Source organism: Gadus chalcogrammus, chromosome 21 (assembly GCF_026213295.1).
Source record: "Gadus chalcogrammus isolate NIFS_2021 chromosome 21, NIFS_Gcha_1.0, whole genome shotgun sequence".
Classification (NCBI taxonomy): domain Eukaryota; kingdom Metazoa; phylum Chordata; class Actinopteri; order Gadiformes; family Gadidae; genus Gadus; species Gadus chalcogrammus.
The window spans coordinates 12305144-12324612 of NC_079432.1; the positions used below are offsets into that span (position 1 = coordinate 12305144).

At 47.2% G+C, this 19469-nt stretch overlaps 1 protein-coding gene across 2 annotated transcripts in view; it reads right to left on the reverse strand.

Annotated features, from left to right (window-relative positions):
• jag2b (jagged canonical Notch ligand 2b) overlaps positions 1 to 18567 on the reverse strand; it is a 35464-nt gene extending 16897 nt beyond the window's left edge. For both annotated transcript variants that reach the window (XM_056581121.1, XM_056581120.1), the window contains exons 1-4: positions 18219 to 18567; positions 17287 to 17604; positions 5155 to 5209; positions 476 to 733 (exon numbers count right to left, since the gene is read on the reverse strand). In XM_056581121.1, the coding sequence (XP_056437096.1) occupies positions 476 to 733; positions 5155 to 5209; positions 17287 to 17604; positions 18219 to 18287 (700 nt within the window). In that variant the 5' untranslated portion in view covers positions 18288 to 18567. The remainder of the gene's footprint in view (positions 1 to 475; positions 734 to 5154; positions 5210 to 17286; positions 17605 to 18218) is intronic.
• Between the last annotated feature and the right edge of the window lie 902 nt (positions 18568 to 19469).

Consider the following 19469-nt stretch of genomic DNA (forward strand, 5'->3'; position numbering starts at 1 on the left):
CAACACAAACCCCCCCCCCTGCTTTAAAGGACAACAGATCACCTCCCACTAGTCTCACCCGTAAGGCCCTGCTGGGTGATTTATTATGAAGGGAGGCCCCCCCACGCACAGCTAGCCTACCTAGAAGCAGGTGCTGATACATTTCTAAATGTTAATATTACGATAAGGTATTTAGTGATATAAAAGATACACGAGTGAACCGGACACATCACGGCCCAGTGTGGCGCGTGCTTATTTCAGAATAGTACGAAGTTAAAGATATACATTTTTGATAAAATTGAACCCATCGAACCAACCTACCGTTCACACAGACAGTGTCAGCGAACCTCAAAACACACAGACAGACACACACACACACTGACATCTTCTTCAACTGAACAACACCCGTAAGCATGATGTTGTAGCAGGGGACATTGGGCTCATGTCATCTTCATCTTCATCATCATAATCATAAATAATATTCATTTCCCTGTACCTATGGTGCAGTCCTTGCCCATCCAGCCGTCCAGGCAGGCCCGCTGGCCCGACGTCTCGCAGCGGTAGTGGCCGAAGTAGTCGTCACGTGGCACGCACAGCTCGTTGCACTTGCTGCTGTAGTAGTGCTCGTCGCAGCGGACCCGCACGCGGTACGTCAGCCGCGCCACCGGCCCGTTGTGATGCTCCGTGTGCCACTGCTCGCCCGGGTTCAGGAAGCCTGTGTGCACGCTGCGCTCGATCAGAAGCTTATCCCCGCCTGTAGGGGGGGGACACGTACCAAAGTAAGCTGAATGGCTTTTCACTTCATTATGTCGGTGGAAAAAAACGAAAGAAAGCGATGTTGTACTGAGGTATGAATATGTATGAACATCTCCGTCCACGCCTCACGGTATAAATATGCATTGTGTTTTCCATCCACCTAGGAATGTTCCCCACCCGGTAATCACCTTCTGTGTGCATGTGGTACTGCAGCTGCTCTCTCGAACCATGCAACCAAACACAACCTTATAGTACGGTTCCGGTTGATCTTCAAGAGAGTCAAGCGATGACACCCCAGATCAGCACCGAGTGCGTTGATGCTTCTGGGCCAAGGAATCGGATGACAGCCAGACCCCGGAGGGTTTTTATTATTTACTAACGGTACCTCGTCCACTGCCGTTTGGTCTTGGCTAGTCTTCGTAGGTCCAACTATGAATCACATTGTCGTCAGCTTTCGACCCCTATATCCACTAACGCGGATATAGAGTGCCTCGATCAGTGCAACAATAAGGGTGATAGATAGAAGAGGTCTACTCTGTACTGTGAAAAGAAAAGCTTGTTTAACAGCAGTGTTTGTCAAAGGAATAAGTAATGATCCTGTATGGAAAAATGTGGGTGCAATGCATCAGCCGCTGGCTCCCACCCACCCACCCACCCCCAGGCAGGCGTCAGACACGCTGTCAACAAGCAGCTAATTGGAGAGCAGGCCTTGTACTGGAACTGTGTTGACACCCGATAGCTTCCATTACTACAATAGCACCCAGAGAGAGAGCGAGGGAGGCGGAGAGCGAGGGAGTGAGCGAGAGAGCGAGGGAGTGAGCGAGAGAGCGAGGGAGTGAGCGAGAGAGCAAGGTAGTAAGAGCATGAGCTTGAGGTAGGCTCCTGAGGAACTGATAGCCGCGACCCTTTTTCTTCTATCCTAGGGAGAATACTACCTGATACACAAATACAATAACAATATTCTCACAAGAAACATGGCATCCTTGAAAAAATTTTTTGGGGATATGAACTACATTTCATCTATTCTTGGCCGCTTTGCAGAAAGGCACCCCACAACTTCACTCCATGACACCAGCCGAGTGAAATTAACTCCTCTCCACTTTCTTCAGTTTCCTATCTGCAACGATGGTTTCACGAGCTTCCCTTTATGTCCCCTGAATAATTCATGCAACAACAGTAACCCAAAAAGGCCTGCATCACTGTGGCCATCAGAGCATCATTGTATCTGTTCCCCTCAGGTCACATTCAAAACGCTGGGGATCCCATTGGCATTCTGACGCTGGCTGTGAGCACGTGACAAGCTGCTGCCGGGATAAGAGATCAACATCCAGGTGAAGGGCCATGTCCCCAGCGAATGAAAAGCCGAAAATCTCATGCATGTATAATAATATATAGACACACACACACATGATGGAGTCAAAACACATCATCTGCAGACTAAACCGTTTCCTGGCATCAGCATATAGATATTGTTTGGCCCGTCTCCCGAGGGTGTTTTAGATGTTCATTTGAAACGCCTGACCATTTCACCTCACCCCGCATCAATGCTCACGGTAAACAGCCCCCCCCCCCCCCCCCCCCTCCCCCCTCCCCACGGCCGCCGTCTTAATCGAGACAGGATCACAACCCTTGAAACTATTTGTGTGGAAATAAGAGGGGCCCAGCGATTTCCTTTGGGACACACACACACACACACACACACACACACACACACACACACACACACACACACACACACACACACACACACACACACACACACACACACACACACACACACACACACACACACACACACACACACTTCAGCGGAGGACCAAACACAATGTCAGGCAGAATTAAGCAACAATAACTGAAATAACTCCCAGCAGATAGAGAACAATGGGGCTCCGGTGGCGGGAGCCTGCCTCCATGGTGTCTAAACACGGGGGCCACCGTTCGACCAGCCACACCCACTTCCTGCTCCACAAACACAAGGCAAGCAGCCAGCCCTGCCTTCCTGAGGACATGGGGGGGGGGGGGGGGGGGGGGGAGCGACTTAATCAGCGTGTTGTGCTCCTCTGATGTTGGGACAAGACGCCACGAGAACCCCTTGGCTCAAAGGGGTCTGGATTAAGGGATACATTATGATGCTGATACGCGTCGCACTTGAGGTCCACCTTGATGGATAAAACCAGTGTCTCCACTCACTAAAACAAACCCCTTGACCCCCTGGCGCCCTGGTCGGGACGGGCCAGCGTTGAAGACACACAAGTCACAACGGACTGCTCCTCTCTCAGCCGTAACAACGACAGCGAGTTAATGAACATTCACCTTCAATCCATTTATACACTTTGCTTACTTTATTTGAATTGCCTTTTATTATAACAAGCTAGCTCGGACATTTCAGCACTGTCATGCTCTCGCTAATACTTTAGTGCCAACATGGTACATAAAAAAAACAATTGGGACATGTTAACAAACCGGACTGCCGGGGGGACGCACCGCGCCCACCTGCTCCCGCCTCCTTCCAGACCCCGCCAGGCGGAGTCCTAAGTACCTTTAATACAAGCTAGCCCGCGCTAATGGCGACCCTTACATCACACAGCAACACTCCTTCCGAAACCCCCCAATCACCGGCCCTTGTGATCTTTGAAGAAGAAGGCAGAAAACTGTGCCTTTGTTCCCATAGATTACGCCTCTTGAACCAACGACATCAAGGTAGAAGTCAGCAGACACATGTGACATAATAGCCGCCAAACCCAAAGCCCATCACCCAAGGTCTTTAAGAGCTAATTAGCAACCCACACACACACACACACACACACACACACACACACACACACACACACACACACACACACACACACACACACACACACACACACACACACACACACACACACACACACACACACACACACACACACCTCCCAGCTTTCTTTGGGGTATATACATGCATCATTGGGACAACTGTGCGCGGTATCCCATGTAGACCATGTTGTAGCCTACGTTGGAGACTTGTTACAATTGACCAAAGCAAGGCAGTTGCTCTAGCGTCAACATCTAGCGGCTAGAAAAATATGCCTGGTTAACGAAAGAATGTTGACCGGTGGTCGCCGTTCAGCAGGGCGGGCCCTCTGCAGAGTGACCGCGGGGGTCTCACACCGGCCCCATGCCAGTGCAGCCCATGTCCATCAGTACTAAAAACAGACAAACCGGAACCAAACCCGTCGGATGCGATGCCGCCAACGCCAACGCCCCCCCCCCCCCCCCACACCTCATAGGAACCGGCTGATGATAACATGTCTATTTCCTACCCTCCATTGTATGTGCTCGCCATCGGAAGGGCTTTTGAAGTCATGTACCAAACAGGATGGAATGACCCTCCACGTCATAACAAGACAACGAATGAGAGGACACCCCCCCCCCCCCCCCCAACACACACACACACACACACACACACACACACACACACACACACACACACACACACACACACACACACACACACACACACACACACACACACACACACACACACACACACACACACACACACACACACACACACACACACACTTGAGATGAAGATGCAACACTCACACACAGCTCCATCTTTGCCGATCCATACCGCCACAGTCTACGCAAATCAGAGTACGCACATACAATGACTTGGTATGTCCCGCATTCTTGTGGAGGTGTACTTCCTCCGAGACTGGGCTACTAATTTAATGGTGGGGGGGGCAGACGTCGGACCAGCGGACATAGTCAAAGGAAAACAGGATACAGCTGGAGCACATTGGCCAGGTCAGAAGCAACACTGTGATCCCCAGAAGCTGTCCGGAGGGACTCCTGGGTGATGGTGGCGGTGGCGGTTAGTGGTGGTGGTGGTGGTAGTGGATGGGGGTGGAGGGCTGGTGGCGGTTAGTGGTGGTGGTAGTGGATGGGGGTGGAGGGCTGGTGGCGGTTAGTGGTGGTGGTAGTGGATGGGGGTGGAGGGCTGGTGGCGGTTAGTGGTGGTGGTAGTGGATGGGGGTGGAGGGCTGGTGGTGGTAAGGAACCAACACATTTGGCATGTCGGGCTTTGGAACTGCTGTCGAACAAGTGGATCTCAACAGGATACAATCTAGTGGTGTGCCGTAGCTATGAGGTCACCAAGAACCTGACCCAAGAAATTTGATCCCCCCCCCCCCCCACCCCCACAAAAGTGTGAACTATGCGTGTGTACACTGGGTCAAAAACCTGCCCTCTTTGTCCGTGCAAACAAACTTATTTGGAAACTAGTGGTGCGTGATATCCTGTAGCTTCACAACTCACCTGGACACATTCTGACCAGGTAAACTCAACATGATGACGTTAGAAAACTCAGATGCATCTGTTCCTAGTCTCTGAAGAACTCGATCCATGAACAGAGAACTGGTGTGAGTATGAACTTACTGTTGCGTGTGGTGTTGTCCCAATCGAAAGCGGCCACGATCAGAGTGTAAGTCCGCTAGTGAAAGGGAGGGAGGAAAAGAAAATGTTTGCGTTAGTTGTACGTTTTCAAATAAAGACCATCAAATCAGATAGCTCTATCTTACAGTATTGCGTTTTATTACATCAAAGTCAATTCACAATAATACTGTTCATTTCAAACATCGAATAACTAATAAATATGATATTCTAACCAATAAGCCCCATCTGCAGAGGCTAAGCAATGATCACATGGTAGACCTGTCATCAGGAGACCAACGGTCGCCTAAAGCCATTGAAAATAAAAGCATAAAAACACAGTGCTAGTGCTTGTGCTTATGGGGCTGCCGGCTTGTGATCCACATTAGCAGGTGTGGATGTCAGCTTGCCCGGTATTAAAGTGCTATTCAGGTGAGACGTGTTCAAGATGTTTATATACACCATGATGCAACCCAGTCCCAGATACACTCTGGCTTAGACCAAGACGTACACACGTAGATGGAGCAGTGTGGATTCCAAAGCCACTACTGCCTCTCGTATTCTACCTGGACACCGGTGCCAAGATGGGAGCTCCAGTTACAAGCTGCAGTGAAACCAAATGCTGCAAGCGAGTGGATTTTGGGGGGGGAAGGCCCAATATTGATCTGGCCTCACACTAGGAACAACGACTGCCCTGAACAGCAGAACAAGGGATGCAGGATGCTAGTTCTGACATACCAGGATATGTGATATACTTCCTGGGGATTTCGATTATTGTAGTGTTGATGAATAGCAAATAGTCTTTTGCTGATTCTAAGACGCAAAGACAGACATTTTGTTGGCTCTTCCGCCCAACTGAAATAGACAAATCAATCCCTCTAATAGATTAGATCAATTACACTAATCAGTACTTGTGTCTATGTACCATGAAAACCCAGTTGGCATAGTATGTGTTGTGTATACATATACTGACCAGCTTTTAAATAACAATATCAGAGTTAAGAAATAAATAACCATTGCGAAAGTTACTCTATAGGCAAAAAAAACAGACGGTGGCAGAGGCTTGGGAGGTTCAGAAAATGTAATGAGATTATTCTGCTTCCCAACAGATAGAGTTCTGCTTTTTAACAGTTGATCTGATGGGACATACTGTGGCCTGGACTGACCACAGACATACACACACACGTCACACACACACGACACACACAGAGGATGAGAGTCACCTCATTGGTGTGGCATAGGAGAAGATGGAGAGGGCTACAACAGGAAATTGTGGCGAAAATGTAATCAGTCTGTCTAGTGTCTATCTATCTATATCTATAAAAAAGGGAATATAAGCGGTTTGCATTTGTAATATTGCTGTGAACCAAAGTAATGCAGTTGGATTTTAATCAATAGCCGTCATGGGATAATCTAATATTATGTATTATTTGTTACTAAGGAGGTCACTGTGTCAGGAAATATTGCACTGTGATAACCTTTTTGTTTCATACAATACCTACAAATTCTGTTTTTTAGATTTGGTCCTTGCATTGGCGGTCACAAAACAATAAACCTCAATTTCCAAGAAAAGATTTATAGCACGTTCAGGGAGCCCTCCTACCCCTTGCTACCTTTCTCGTTTTATTGCAATGATGTAACAACACTTAAGTCTCGACCATGAAGCATTGGTTTGACTGGGGGGGCTTAAGAGCACACACACACACACACACACACACACACACACACACACACACACACACACACACACACACACACACACACACACACACACACACACACACACACACACACACACACACACACACACACACACACACACACCAAGGTTACCCTGCAGCCAAGGGGGGTAATCTAGCTGGTGTGTGTATGCTACGAGGCCCACTGCTAGGCAACCAGCTGACCTAAATAGCGCCTCATTACGTCACCAGCGTGTAAGCAGCAGTCGTTGTCGTGGGCACAGTGTGTGGGACTGACTTTGACCTCCGCCGCAATGTCATATGTGTGACATTGAAATTGGTTGAGGTGGCTTTCCTTACAAGAAAAAAATTACAATAAAGTGCACTGAAATGTGGCCGTCCTTGTCGTCTAAATAAGCAATCCCACATGACCTTTTTGGTTTTTTGGTACTACAAATATTTTCGGGGAATATTATCGTAAGGCCAATTCTATTTCCTTGGCATTTGCCTCTAAAACACACGTCAGTCGAACTACATGCATTCAGACCTGATGATCCGCTGGCTGATATTTGGCTGGTAACTCGTAGCTGACCTAGCGTTATTATTAGGTTCTGGCTGTGGTTCAGGAGCAAGGCCAGAAACGTCTCTGACTTGCTGTGCCCACAACAACAACCAGCGCCTACAGCGACCGCCCATAAAGTGTGGTGCATCAACACTTACACTAATGCTAGATTTAGAGTAAAGTGTGCATGTGCGAGTGTGTGCGTGATTGCGTGCCATGTATGCATCTAATGTGTTGTTGATCTGTGGGAGCAGTGAATTGAAGGGCTTCAGTCAGTCAGTCAGTCAGTGTGCTGGGCTGTGGGATTAAGATGGCTTGTCTGGCTGTGGGTGGGAGGTAATTGGGGGGGGGGGGGGGGGGGGGGGGGGGTGTTGTGGGAAGAGAGAGAAAGAGAAACGGGGGAGAGTTACATAGGGGTGAGCAGTGGTGGGCTCCGGGTGAAAGACAGGGGCCCGCAAACTGACGACGCCGTTGACAAGGCGATGGAAAGGTGACGCTCTCCCCATCGGCCAGGCATGTGAGGGATGGCAGTGTTTACTGGGGCTTGTCAATGGACAGAGGAGGAGGAGGAGGAGGAGGAGGAGGAGGGTCCGGCCAGCACCACAGACAGCAGGGCAGATGAAGCCCTCCACCAGAGAAATAGATTATACGACGTGGATGTGGATCATCCCATGACTATGCAGCGATGGCTTCTGACCCTCTCAACCCAGTCCATCCCTCCTCCACCCATTACCAGCCCAAGCCCAAGCCCCCCCCCCCCCCCCCCCCCCCCCCCCCCACAACGGTTGGCTTGCTGGCCCGTGCAGTCTGACCACGTGAGTGCGAGTGTGCGTGTGTGTGTCTGTCTGTCTGATAATTGCGTAAACACTTCTGCAGGAGCATCTGGGCGGTGGGACATGCCGCGCTGACGACTGCTGCGTGGTCTGGTGCATGATGTCATCCGCCGACGCTCCTCCAGTGCCGCTGACGGACGGACGGGGACACTGAACGCTACGGGGAGACGCTGAGCGTGCAGACCGTGGGCGGAGAAAGGCGTTTTGGGCAAAATAGTTGAAATTAATCCCACCATTAAAAACCAAAAGACTGTGTGTACGAGTGTGTGTGTGTGTGTGCGCGCGCGTGTGTGCGTGTGCGTGCGTGCACAATTTGGCTCGTCTGGTTTCCCACAAACCGCCCCACTCTGATTAGCAGGATTAAGTGACAGCTGCCCAAATGGCTAAAGCTCGCTAGATAGATGGATGGGTGGGTGGGTGGGGGGGGGGGTTGACAGAGGGGAAGGGAAGAGGCTACTGAACAAAGGCACAAACCCCCCACAAACCCACTGCCGACACAGTAGCCTCCCCCCTCCCCATCCCCGATCAGGCTACCCTCCTGCCTTATTGCACAAGCAGCTAGGAAGTGTTGGCATGCACGCGTGTTTGTGTTCTCCCCTCCGTACACCCGTCCCTCCATGCACCCATCTTCAGGTTACACCTGAACTCCGACTGCCCCCCCCCATCTGCTATGAGCCCTAACCTTCGTGTCGCCAGTGACATAAAAGGACTGCCAGTAAAATTGCTATTAATTATGAATGAGGAAACTTAACACAAGTCCTGCTTCTTACTCCACTGATGTTGCTTGTTTTAAAATGACAGCCTGCAAGTCATAGCAGCTTTGAAGGCTATTTGATGAAATAGACAAAAGGAAAAATTACACTGTGTTCAATCACCACATCCTTCCTGCAGTGGATTATGGGATTTAAGCAAATAAGTCTCAGTTCTCAGGCCCCGGGGGCGAGAATAAGAGCCCAAAGCAAACACATTTGGCATCAGATGAAAAGTTAAAGTCTGAAAGTTAGGATGATCCGACACGCAAAAAAGCTACAAAACATCCAGTTTTAATCCGCAGGGCTCAAATTACACGAATGAAAGGGAGCAGAACAACATCAGCTCCATAAACTAGTACGTAAACTAAACGAGTATCCGTTAGTTGTTCCAGCACCAGTAGAGGATCCTGTGCTCCCCCAGGGCTCTGTCCAGCCACCAGACGGACAGACCAGCTGGTTCAGGTGTCCAACGGTCATCCTGACACCCGACAGAGAGGGGCTTGGTCATTCAGAGCCGTGACACGAGTCAAAGGCTGGGATGGACCGAGTGGGGGGGGGGGGGGGGGGGTTGTTCCGGGGACTGGAGGGGGGGGGTGGGTAGGGTGGGGAGTCCTGGGAGAGCCACAGGTGCAGGTTCCCACGCCGGGGAGGGGGCCGCTGGGGGACTGAAGATAGTAATTTGAAATTAAAGGGCTGGGGGAGCTTAGACAACTGCAGTGGATGTGAGGGGAGGTCGGGTGGATGGGGCATCGGGGGAGGGGGGAGAGAAAAAAGGGATCTGCTCAGGGTGCGAGACGAGTGAGTGAGTGACAAAAATGTCCTCACATACACACATTATATCTATATATATAGCTTTATCTATATCCATCTTTATAAAACACACACATATCTTCTCTATCTATAAATCTATAATTAAAAGGATATTGTGTGTGATGCTGATGAACTCAGTCACGCAATAGCATTTTTTTTTTCATGTTTTGGTATTCCTTAAACGGCGTCTCCATGTTTTGGATGGAGGCGGCGTCAGCGAGACGTCCCCTGCAGGCCGGCTGTCTCGCCGGTGAGATCCGCTGACGTCTCCTGATTTATTGCCCTCCGAGGGACATGAGATCACCTCGGTCCATCCCAGGGTCAGTAATCGCTGCATGTATAATCTTCATTAATCTAGGATGTCAATCCTAGCTTTTGGTTGTGCCAGGGGCCACGTTTACGCTATGACTCCTGCGAGAGCATCTGCCTACCTAGATACGGGAGGAACGTTATAGCAGCCGGAAGGCAGGTAACAGTGATGGCATCTAGACCAACATATAAAGGGCTTTTCCTTTTTGCAAATAAAAAGCCACACAGTCAGGTATAAACGTGAAAGCAAATCTCAACAACAACTGCCAAGTCCTGTTCTACGGTCAAAGGAGACTTGAAACTTAAATAATTGTACTTCTTGATTCTTGGAAACAGGTTGGGTGATGCCATGGTGTCTGTCTTAGGATCCTGTGCCACCAGGCTGAGCTCATTTCCTCTTTCCTGCTGGTGATTTTCCTCAGTCTTTCTATACCTTTTCAAACAGAGTTGGTCAAAAGATTTTCAGCAAAGGAGCAGCATTAGACAATGTCGCATCAATCTCCTTTCCTCTAGTGATAAGGAATCCAGGAAAACTGCTTTAAAAATGTACAGCCAATTCAGAGAAAACGCCTATGTCAGCCGTCAATCAGAAAAAACATTTAGCAGGTTTCACAATCCTTATTTATACCAGGGTTCCCACAGCTGTCTATAGGCGAGGCACAGCACCCTACCCTACGCCATGAAGCAAAGTAATGAGACACAGCCTTTCACTTGATGAAAACCTTTCACAATTTGACGACAATTTGCACGGCTGTTTAAGTCAGTATCTACGTTCAATTTGACAGAAAATAAAGGCTATCATTAGCCTTATATGCTATAATATAGCACAATATAATATACCGTAGTGAATATAATAATCATTCAAATCAAACCATGGCCGGCCTCTGTTGACACTGAGAAAACGTTCTGTCTGACACGGTATTCACATCCTACAATAGAAAACACCCATCGATAATGAGAAGATGGAAGCGTTTGACAGACACAAATAAAATACACCTAAATGATGCATTACAGCTTACAACAAAAGCGGCACCAGTCAATTTTGCACAAAAGCAAAATTCTCTACAAATGAGAGAACATCGTAGTCGTGGCGCTATCGCCTACTTTCTAAGCATGGAGGGCAACTCTTCTGATATATATATTTTTTTTTTTCAGGAATCCATCTTCCCTTTCAAACACACACAGCTAAGCCCCGCCCGAGGCGTGTGACAGAAACCCTTCTCAATGGCAGGAACAATTAAGGAAGGAGGGTCCATTGATCTTTTTTCGTGATGTTTATTTTTTAAAACCTTGCTCTCTTCTGCTCGCTTGCCAACTCCCAAATCTGGCCTACTGCGGCCTTTCACCTGTGATGGTCCTATAATGCACATGTTTTTTGGTCAATTTGAAACCCACAATGCAGCGACTTCGAGAACTTTGGTGGACTCATAAGACCATCAAACTGTTCAAGTTCGCCTCACCCTCCGAAGCATTTGCAGACAAAGCCGGGGAGGCTTTGTGACGCGAGTGACCACTCGAAAGACTTCCACCAGATAAAGACAGAACACTCTGGCCACAAGAACCTGCGTTGCTCGTCTCAGATGACAACGGCAGCGACGTCACCCGACACTTTGTATCGACGGAGCCCGCTTTCCGACCCAGTGCCCTTGACCCCCGCTTGTTAACAAGCTGCCCCTGGATGTGGCTCGCTTTCAACAAGCGAGGAGCCTAGTAAACTGCTGAATATCTTTTTTGCGAGACGGGCCAACGCGCCTCACCAACCACCCCTGGTTGTGCGCGGCATTAAATGCAATCTTGTGTGCCTTTGAGAGTGCTAGAGATGACAGAAGAGCACTTCAGCACCAAGACCATGGCGAGAAGTCGAGTGGGTCCATTTACATTCAGTTAGGGTTAGCATTTTCAGCAAACAATTTAAAAAAAGCCATTGATAAAAATAATTGATTTATAGATTGATTTCTGGGAAAGACACAAGATATTGAAGAATTGAAAGACCAACACTTGCACAACCTCTCCAGGCTGCGATGGGTGAGCAGGGATCTGGCCGCAGTCGCTCACTCGGGGAGTCGTGCCAAGAGACGCCACGCAGAACGCAAGGCACTTGGCCCACGCTCCCAATGCGACTGTGTGCACACACGGCCCATTGAGCATGACGCTACTATGCCAACAGGACTTTCAATAAACATGCAGCCGCCATACAGCCCTCAGCGTGCCAGCACCCCACACACACACACACACACACACACACACACACACACACACACACACACACACACACACACACACACACACACACACACACACACACACACACACACACACACACACACACACACACACACGAAAGGTTGCTTAATAGTTTTACAGCTGTGGGGAATTCTTGAATATAATAACATATTGGCAATCTTGTGTAGTTGTGTTCGAAGCAAATTTAGTTGTGAAGAAAAAGGAAAAGCATACATCTTTCTCACACCTAGTTTACCCTTCCTTGAATTGAAGGATTGCTAAAGCAGAAACTGTCTATGCCTGAAATGTGTAAAGGGGGAACAAGGTTAAAGGAAAGGCTCTGAGATTCCACCTGTTTTGAATCTGAGAGGTAGAGGATTATATTGTGCACAGGAGTTCGGGGTTAAAGACTGACGGTGGATTTCATTTTATGTGGAAATTAATTATGGTGAACAGACTTGTGATTTGTTCTTCTGAACTTTTTGGACATCAATGGTTGTGTACAACATCAAAGGCAAGCGCCCATTGATGGCTGGACTGACACTTGTGAGGAGCTTCTTATCATTGTAATGGGCTGTGGGCCATTGATTAGCATCGTTATACTAGGAAACCATTACATTGTCCGAACTACGCAACACACACGCGTCTACATTAGGGAAGCTTTGCAACCACCATGACCCACGGCTGTCCTTCCTGGAGCTCTGCGAGCCGACCCCGTCTCCATTAATAAGTAAAGATAAATAGACTTCGAAATATCGCCGTGCGTGCATATTTGGCAGCGGCCCCTTTTCCACTCCATCTACGATGTAGGTGTAGCGCAACGTGGTGTACCCGGGGCAGCGACACCAGAGTCAGGTTCTCGGGTGTCACGTCACTTAAGCACCACCAGAGACCATTAAGGGGAGTGTGTTTCAGGCACCCAATGCACAAGTGCAGTCACATGAGGTCCACGCTCGTAACAAAAACAAAAGGCTCTTAAATGTATTTCCCCGCTTTCCAGTCCCTCCAGAAAAACGAAAAAACATAAATTGACGCTATCCGCGCAAAAATATGCGGGGCTTGCATGATTTCATATTCCCCGCTTTTTCGTTGCAAAAGAGTCACATATATCTTAGCAGAAAGTTGTAAAATGTTGCGTTTACAATGTTACGTCATGTAATCGAAAGGCTGCAATTTTCGAAAGTTCCCGCATTTTTTCGCAAGTTCGCGCAATTTCATCGCATAAAATTGCATAAATATGCCGCATATATCATCGCATTTTTTAAGAAAACGTGCCGCATATTCAAGGATTTTTAAAGTTTTAAAATGTATGCAGTTATAAAATTATAAACACACACACACACACGCACGCGCGCGCACAAACACCTTTCTATTTGGGCTTTGAATGGGCAGCTGGCCACATCCAAGTCAATACTACAATGCCATGCATCTTAGTTGGCACGCAACGGAAACAACATAGACGTTGCCAAGAGTCGAACTCTAATGGAGTGTAATGGTAGGCAGGTCTATCTGGCACTATCCCCTGCGGTGCAGGATACGTTTGTTTAGCACGTCATCGGGTCAGGGATTTCAGTTTCTGAGGTGATACAATGTTTCAGCCTCGCAGAATCAACCAACATGCACTCTGATACTGTTCAGGGTGTGAGTGAACGTTTAAATAATTAGACTTTAAACCATTACATTTCAGACCATACTAGGATTTTTACTAACTAGCCGTCAACTATACAGGCTTTGCATCAACCATGCCACAACATATTGTCATAACGACAAGTAAGAATATGTAAACGTTTAAATGTTCACTCACACCCTGCACAGTTGGTTGATTCTGCTGCATGCTGAAACATTGTATCACCTCAGAAACTGAACTCCCCTGACCCAAGCTCAACATCTTTACCCTTTTATCTTTCCAACACGTTGTAACCCCCCCCCACAACTACAGGCCTTCACCACCAAATCAGTGTTGTGTTGCCCCGTACATCATATCTATATCCCAATAGTCAGTATGTGATATTTATCTGCCCAGTCTTTGGATTATTTGACACAGAATACAAAATGTATCTATAAAGAGCATTTCCCTGGGGTTCAATGTGATATGTAAAAACTGCCATTTATGCAAGAGTATCAAGGAGTCTGTAATGGTTACACCTTCATCTGTTAATGAGAATTACTGCTATCCCTTAACCAATTCTTGCACATTATCCATGTCGCCCACCGTCGTTTTGTTCTCTCCATACTCCTCATTTTCTGAATGGATCCAACTGAAGTGATTAATTGGTAGCCAGTCATTTGCACAATATATGCTGTCCAAACCACTCCACTAAGACTCTCTGCAGTGTATGGATAATGAGTTAAGTGCAGAAAAGTGGGCAATTCACAGGGGACTCAATTATATCATAAAATCCCTGTGCTAACTAAAATAGCGCAATGTTCTCTTTAGAAAAGATGGCACACTTGCCTCGGTTTCTGACCGCTTTACTTTTATTAATTGACTTTAATACCTTTTATGTGACAATATTGCCATATGGCCTATGGCTTGCCCATTTATGGCCATAACCAATTACAATGTTTGTCCCTTGCTCACCAATAATAAGCAGAATGATAGGTAGGACTCCCCAAGGCCCAAAAAATAAAGAAACAGAGCTCAGCGCCACGACAACAGAGGAACATTGTTTACTGGAGGTCTACCTAATCATCTCCTAGCAACGGCCCTACCAACCTTACTCTCCCCTATCAGGTGATGCCAGGCATAGCGGAAATGGCTACCTCGTGTTTCTGCATCCTTCTCACAATGCATGAAGTGCATGCAGGTGAGCCAGCAGTCACGCAAAAGATGGCTCTATGTGCTCCCTATCTCAGCGAGCGATGAAGTGAAGAGATGGAGCAAAGACAGGACAGAGGAACCTCAACACTCCTGGGATGGCAACACTCTCGGCCTGCTCCTTGTTATGCATCACCCTCATGTTCCTGAAAGAGACCTCCAGGACTATAGGTGATCAATGAGGCGTGCTGTTTTGGTGGCTGTCTAGATAGTATGGCATCGGATATGCTTTATATTCCAAATATGATTGTGCTCCGCATCAGTAGTCAAGAAAAGTAGCAACCAACGGCAAATCTGTGGAAGAGAGCAGGAGACGTAGTTGACATGAATTAATAACAGCTGCAGGCTGGCTTGTAAGAAACGGAGAGGGAGAGAGGAAGATGGCAAGGAGGGATAAAGGAGTCTGTCAGTAATGTCATTAATGACCAAATGGAAGTATAATGACTTGCGCTCTCTCAAATGAAACAGAGTTAAGGAAGTATCCCTTGGCCAATCAGACGCTGGTCTGAATAATTTTAATTTTATTTTTTTAATTCCAAAACATTGTGGGCTTCCATTACCTTAACCATCAATACGACTTGAACAGTACACACACACACACACACACACACACACACACACACACACACACACACACACACACACACACACACACACACACACACACACACACACACACACACACACACACACACACACACACACACACTTTGATTTGTGTTCCTCTGCATATCTCTGTATCTCCAGCTCCTGGCTAATGAGGGAAACGTCTATGATCTTGCCAGCTTAAATAAAGGCTTGAGTTCAATATTGTAGTTATCAGAGGAGCAGAAGTGTAATATAATGGCCTTACGAGCAAGACTCAGAAAAGCTTTCTGCCTAAGATGATTGCTCTCTTGATTTTCTAAATTGGCACTTATGCGAGTCTACAAGATGACTTTGATCAAGTGTGTGCGTGCGTGTGTGTACGTGTCTATGACAGCATCAGGTCAGGACGAGACGGTCAACAGATACTACACAGTGTGCATCGCTGGTCTCTCCAGGGAGAGTGGCAGCGAATGCCATGAAGCAGGCGGCCCCCCGTCCCCCCACCTTGTGATTCTGGCAGGGAAATGGAGCCCCTTCATCCACCCAAGACGCACGCATAGACCCTCCCAGCCTCTTCAGGCGGAGGACTCTTTAAGTAATACAGTCTTCTCATCGTTAGCCCGCTAACCAGGGAGCGCAAAGAAAGAATGGACTGCCTGGACTCATCATCATCTTTGGCCGATTCATTTGTGGAATGATAAAGCCAAGGCAAATATTAGAAATATGTAACTTCAAGGAAGATTTTACCCCTAAAATAAAGAAATGATGATCAGCTTGCCAACACTCCAATAATAGGGATATTTATCTAGGGATAGTTATCTGGCGATCCCAGATGGGGGGGGGGGGGGGGGTATCCATGTATATAATAATTCATACCCAGGGCTCAGGTAAGGAAAATGGACTGTTCGAGGAGGCACTATGTTATGCAACACAGCAATTTAACAAGCAATTACATGAAAACGAAGATGAATTGGTGGATTATATGTTAATCAGCAGGGAACACCACCAATAAGAATCTCTAATAAAACACTAGGTTCTTTTCAGGACAACATAGAACACCATTTATGGCCACCCATTGCAAAATGGCGTTAAATCGTGGTCATTGGTGACTGTAGTCCCGTTTTAATCCCCCCCGACAATCAGTCATTCACGGTAGGCTAGTTTAATTGCACCAAAAGGGGGCACCTGGCTCCCGGGAAGCTATAAAGAGAAGCCGTAGGGTGCATGAAAAGAAAAGGTGCCAGAACATCCAATAGCTCTGCTTGGGGGCATCGAGGATCTAGCATTACTATGAACAGCTTAAGAGGCGCCCAGCACCACATCCAGAACCAAGATAAAATAATCACCCAACCACCAATCGATTAGCTGAAACACACACAGGGATTGGCCTATTATTGACTGGGGCAGGTGCAATGTCATGAATTGGAACAAAGCCAACATCATACAAGACAACTGTAGGAAAAGCACCAAGTAACATTCGGGGAACCACCACTGCAACCACTGGATTAATAAACAGCATGCGATCATTCATGTGGGTGATTGATTTAAGATGGGGAGAACTCACCGGCCAGGCGAACTGGAAGGGGATCATGATCTTTCCAGCGTCGTCGAATTTATTAGGGTTTTTGGAGCTCTTGAAAGAAAAGATATTTCCACCGAGTACGGGTGTCGATTTAGATCCGTAGGTGCACTTGCCTTCCGTGTTGACCTCCATCTGATACTCCTTAAGGCAAGCGTCGACGTAAATGTCGCACTCGTCTCGACTACACCTCCGGTCCTTGGAGTTCCTTGTGCCATCGCAGCATTCCCCGTTCGCCAACTCGCCATTTACATTCTCTACGTTGATCAACTGGAGCTCAAAATAGCCGGTTGACTGGGACACCTAAAAATATAATAAAAAAAAAAAAAGAAAAGGTTAAAAAAAAGGGTAGACTAGAGCACCATCGCATGCGTAAAACGGAACGGCCGACTAAAGCGCGTGCAATCGGAACAAAAACAAGATATTAATAGAGATCCAGGATTTCAAGGAGCCGATTGTAAAGATGTTAAATTCATCCTTTGCTCCAATAGTTCAGTGAATGCATGCGAATAGACGTTGTACAGTCAATGAGTCTACTATAATATGTAGGGGGACAGATATTAAGCAGTGTAGAAGGCAATTGATACAATTTAGCCTAACTTACAACTTGTGCATGCAGGGCCCTGCTTTTTTTTTTAAAACGTGGATGATACAGTATTTCAACAAAATGGAGATGAGCCTATATTAATTCCCTAAGACAAATCTTGTCATGGTAACATTATTCCATTCTGACGGCTACGTGTATTTCAATTACCGGTGCATGCGTTCGTGAATATGCAATATTAACAGAGCAAATAAATTAGCATACGCCCACCAACTTTTGACATTGACTACTTTAACAACCATCCTAATTATTTAGCACAATATTTGGAAAACATGAACAACCGCCCACCCCCCCCCCCTCCACCTTCTCTTACCTTCGTCCATAACGTCAACAGCAGACACACTAATGGGAGGCAATTCCTAATCCTTGTGCGATTCCACATGCCTTCGATTAATTACATGTGACATAGGGGGAAATTTGAAGAAAAAAAACGATATGCGGCCGTGGACCAGCGACCAATTCCTCCGTTCCTGACATGCAAAAGCGCACGGTTGTATTTGTTTCCAGCAGATTCCACGTTCAGATTCCACCGAAACATTACATGCGTGTTTAGCAAAGGCGAGCAGCCGATTTCAGCGTAGTGCTGGCCCATCCACAAGAGACTCCCTCCGTCAAATCACTCTACACGGCAACTGAAGGGCTTCGCAGGCACAGCACGCTTGAGGAGAGGACGTCTTCTTTGATTGGCAGCTCAATAAACCACTTAGAAATTCGCCTCCGGGCAGACTCTGAGCCAACCGGATTAAGGGGCGGACTATGGTGTGCCAAAACTTCAATTGCATAGGTTTATCTCTGGTTATCCCCGGGTTTGAATTAGGTGAACCGCATTGTGGCATTGTGTGCGAAGAATATGGTTTATAAAAATTAAACAGACCAGTAAGTCGGCACATATTAACATGCACATGAAATAATATGATTATAATAAAATAATGCTGAACCTTTTATTTTATTGTTCTTATTTCGGTCGCTTTGCCACTATTTTCAATAGGGCAAAGGAAAAAGGGCTTTCCATTTAGTGGAAAATAGTACATTAAGTAATCAGTTGTGGCCGAGAGCAATTTAACTTAGTAAACAGTTCAAAGAAATAGGTCCTGCTTCATTCGCACGGGATAGGTATCCCATATCTCGTGGACCACTGCGCCATTCATCCTAATTATATCAAAACCTTATGAGCTTCCCCGCTCTAAATATAAAGCCAATTGACATTCTGTGACCTTCGCTCGGTCTCAAATCAAGACACCGCCGCAGCCAGCCATCACGGTGAGGTACTACACTCCGGTCCCTGTCCTAGAGGCCTACATTGCGGTAGTTCACAGCGCCCTCTTCTGTAGAATAGCACCACGACGCGGGAAAGTGCTATCACACCGGATTGTTAGTAGGCTACTTTAAACGGACTCGAGCGAGCGTCGCATCCAGTCCCATCACTGACCGTCTGCAAAATATAGGTAACAAAAAACAATGTACGAGGCTGTCGAGGTGGGTTTGTTCATGTCGGAATGGAAAAAAAATAAACTGGTTTTCTCGGAACTGCATTGATAAGAGGAAGTATACCTCCCCCCCCCCC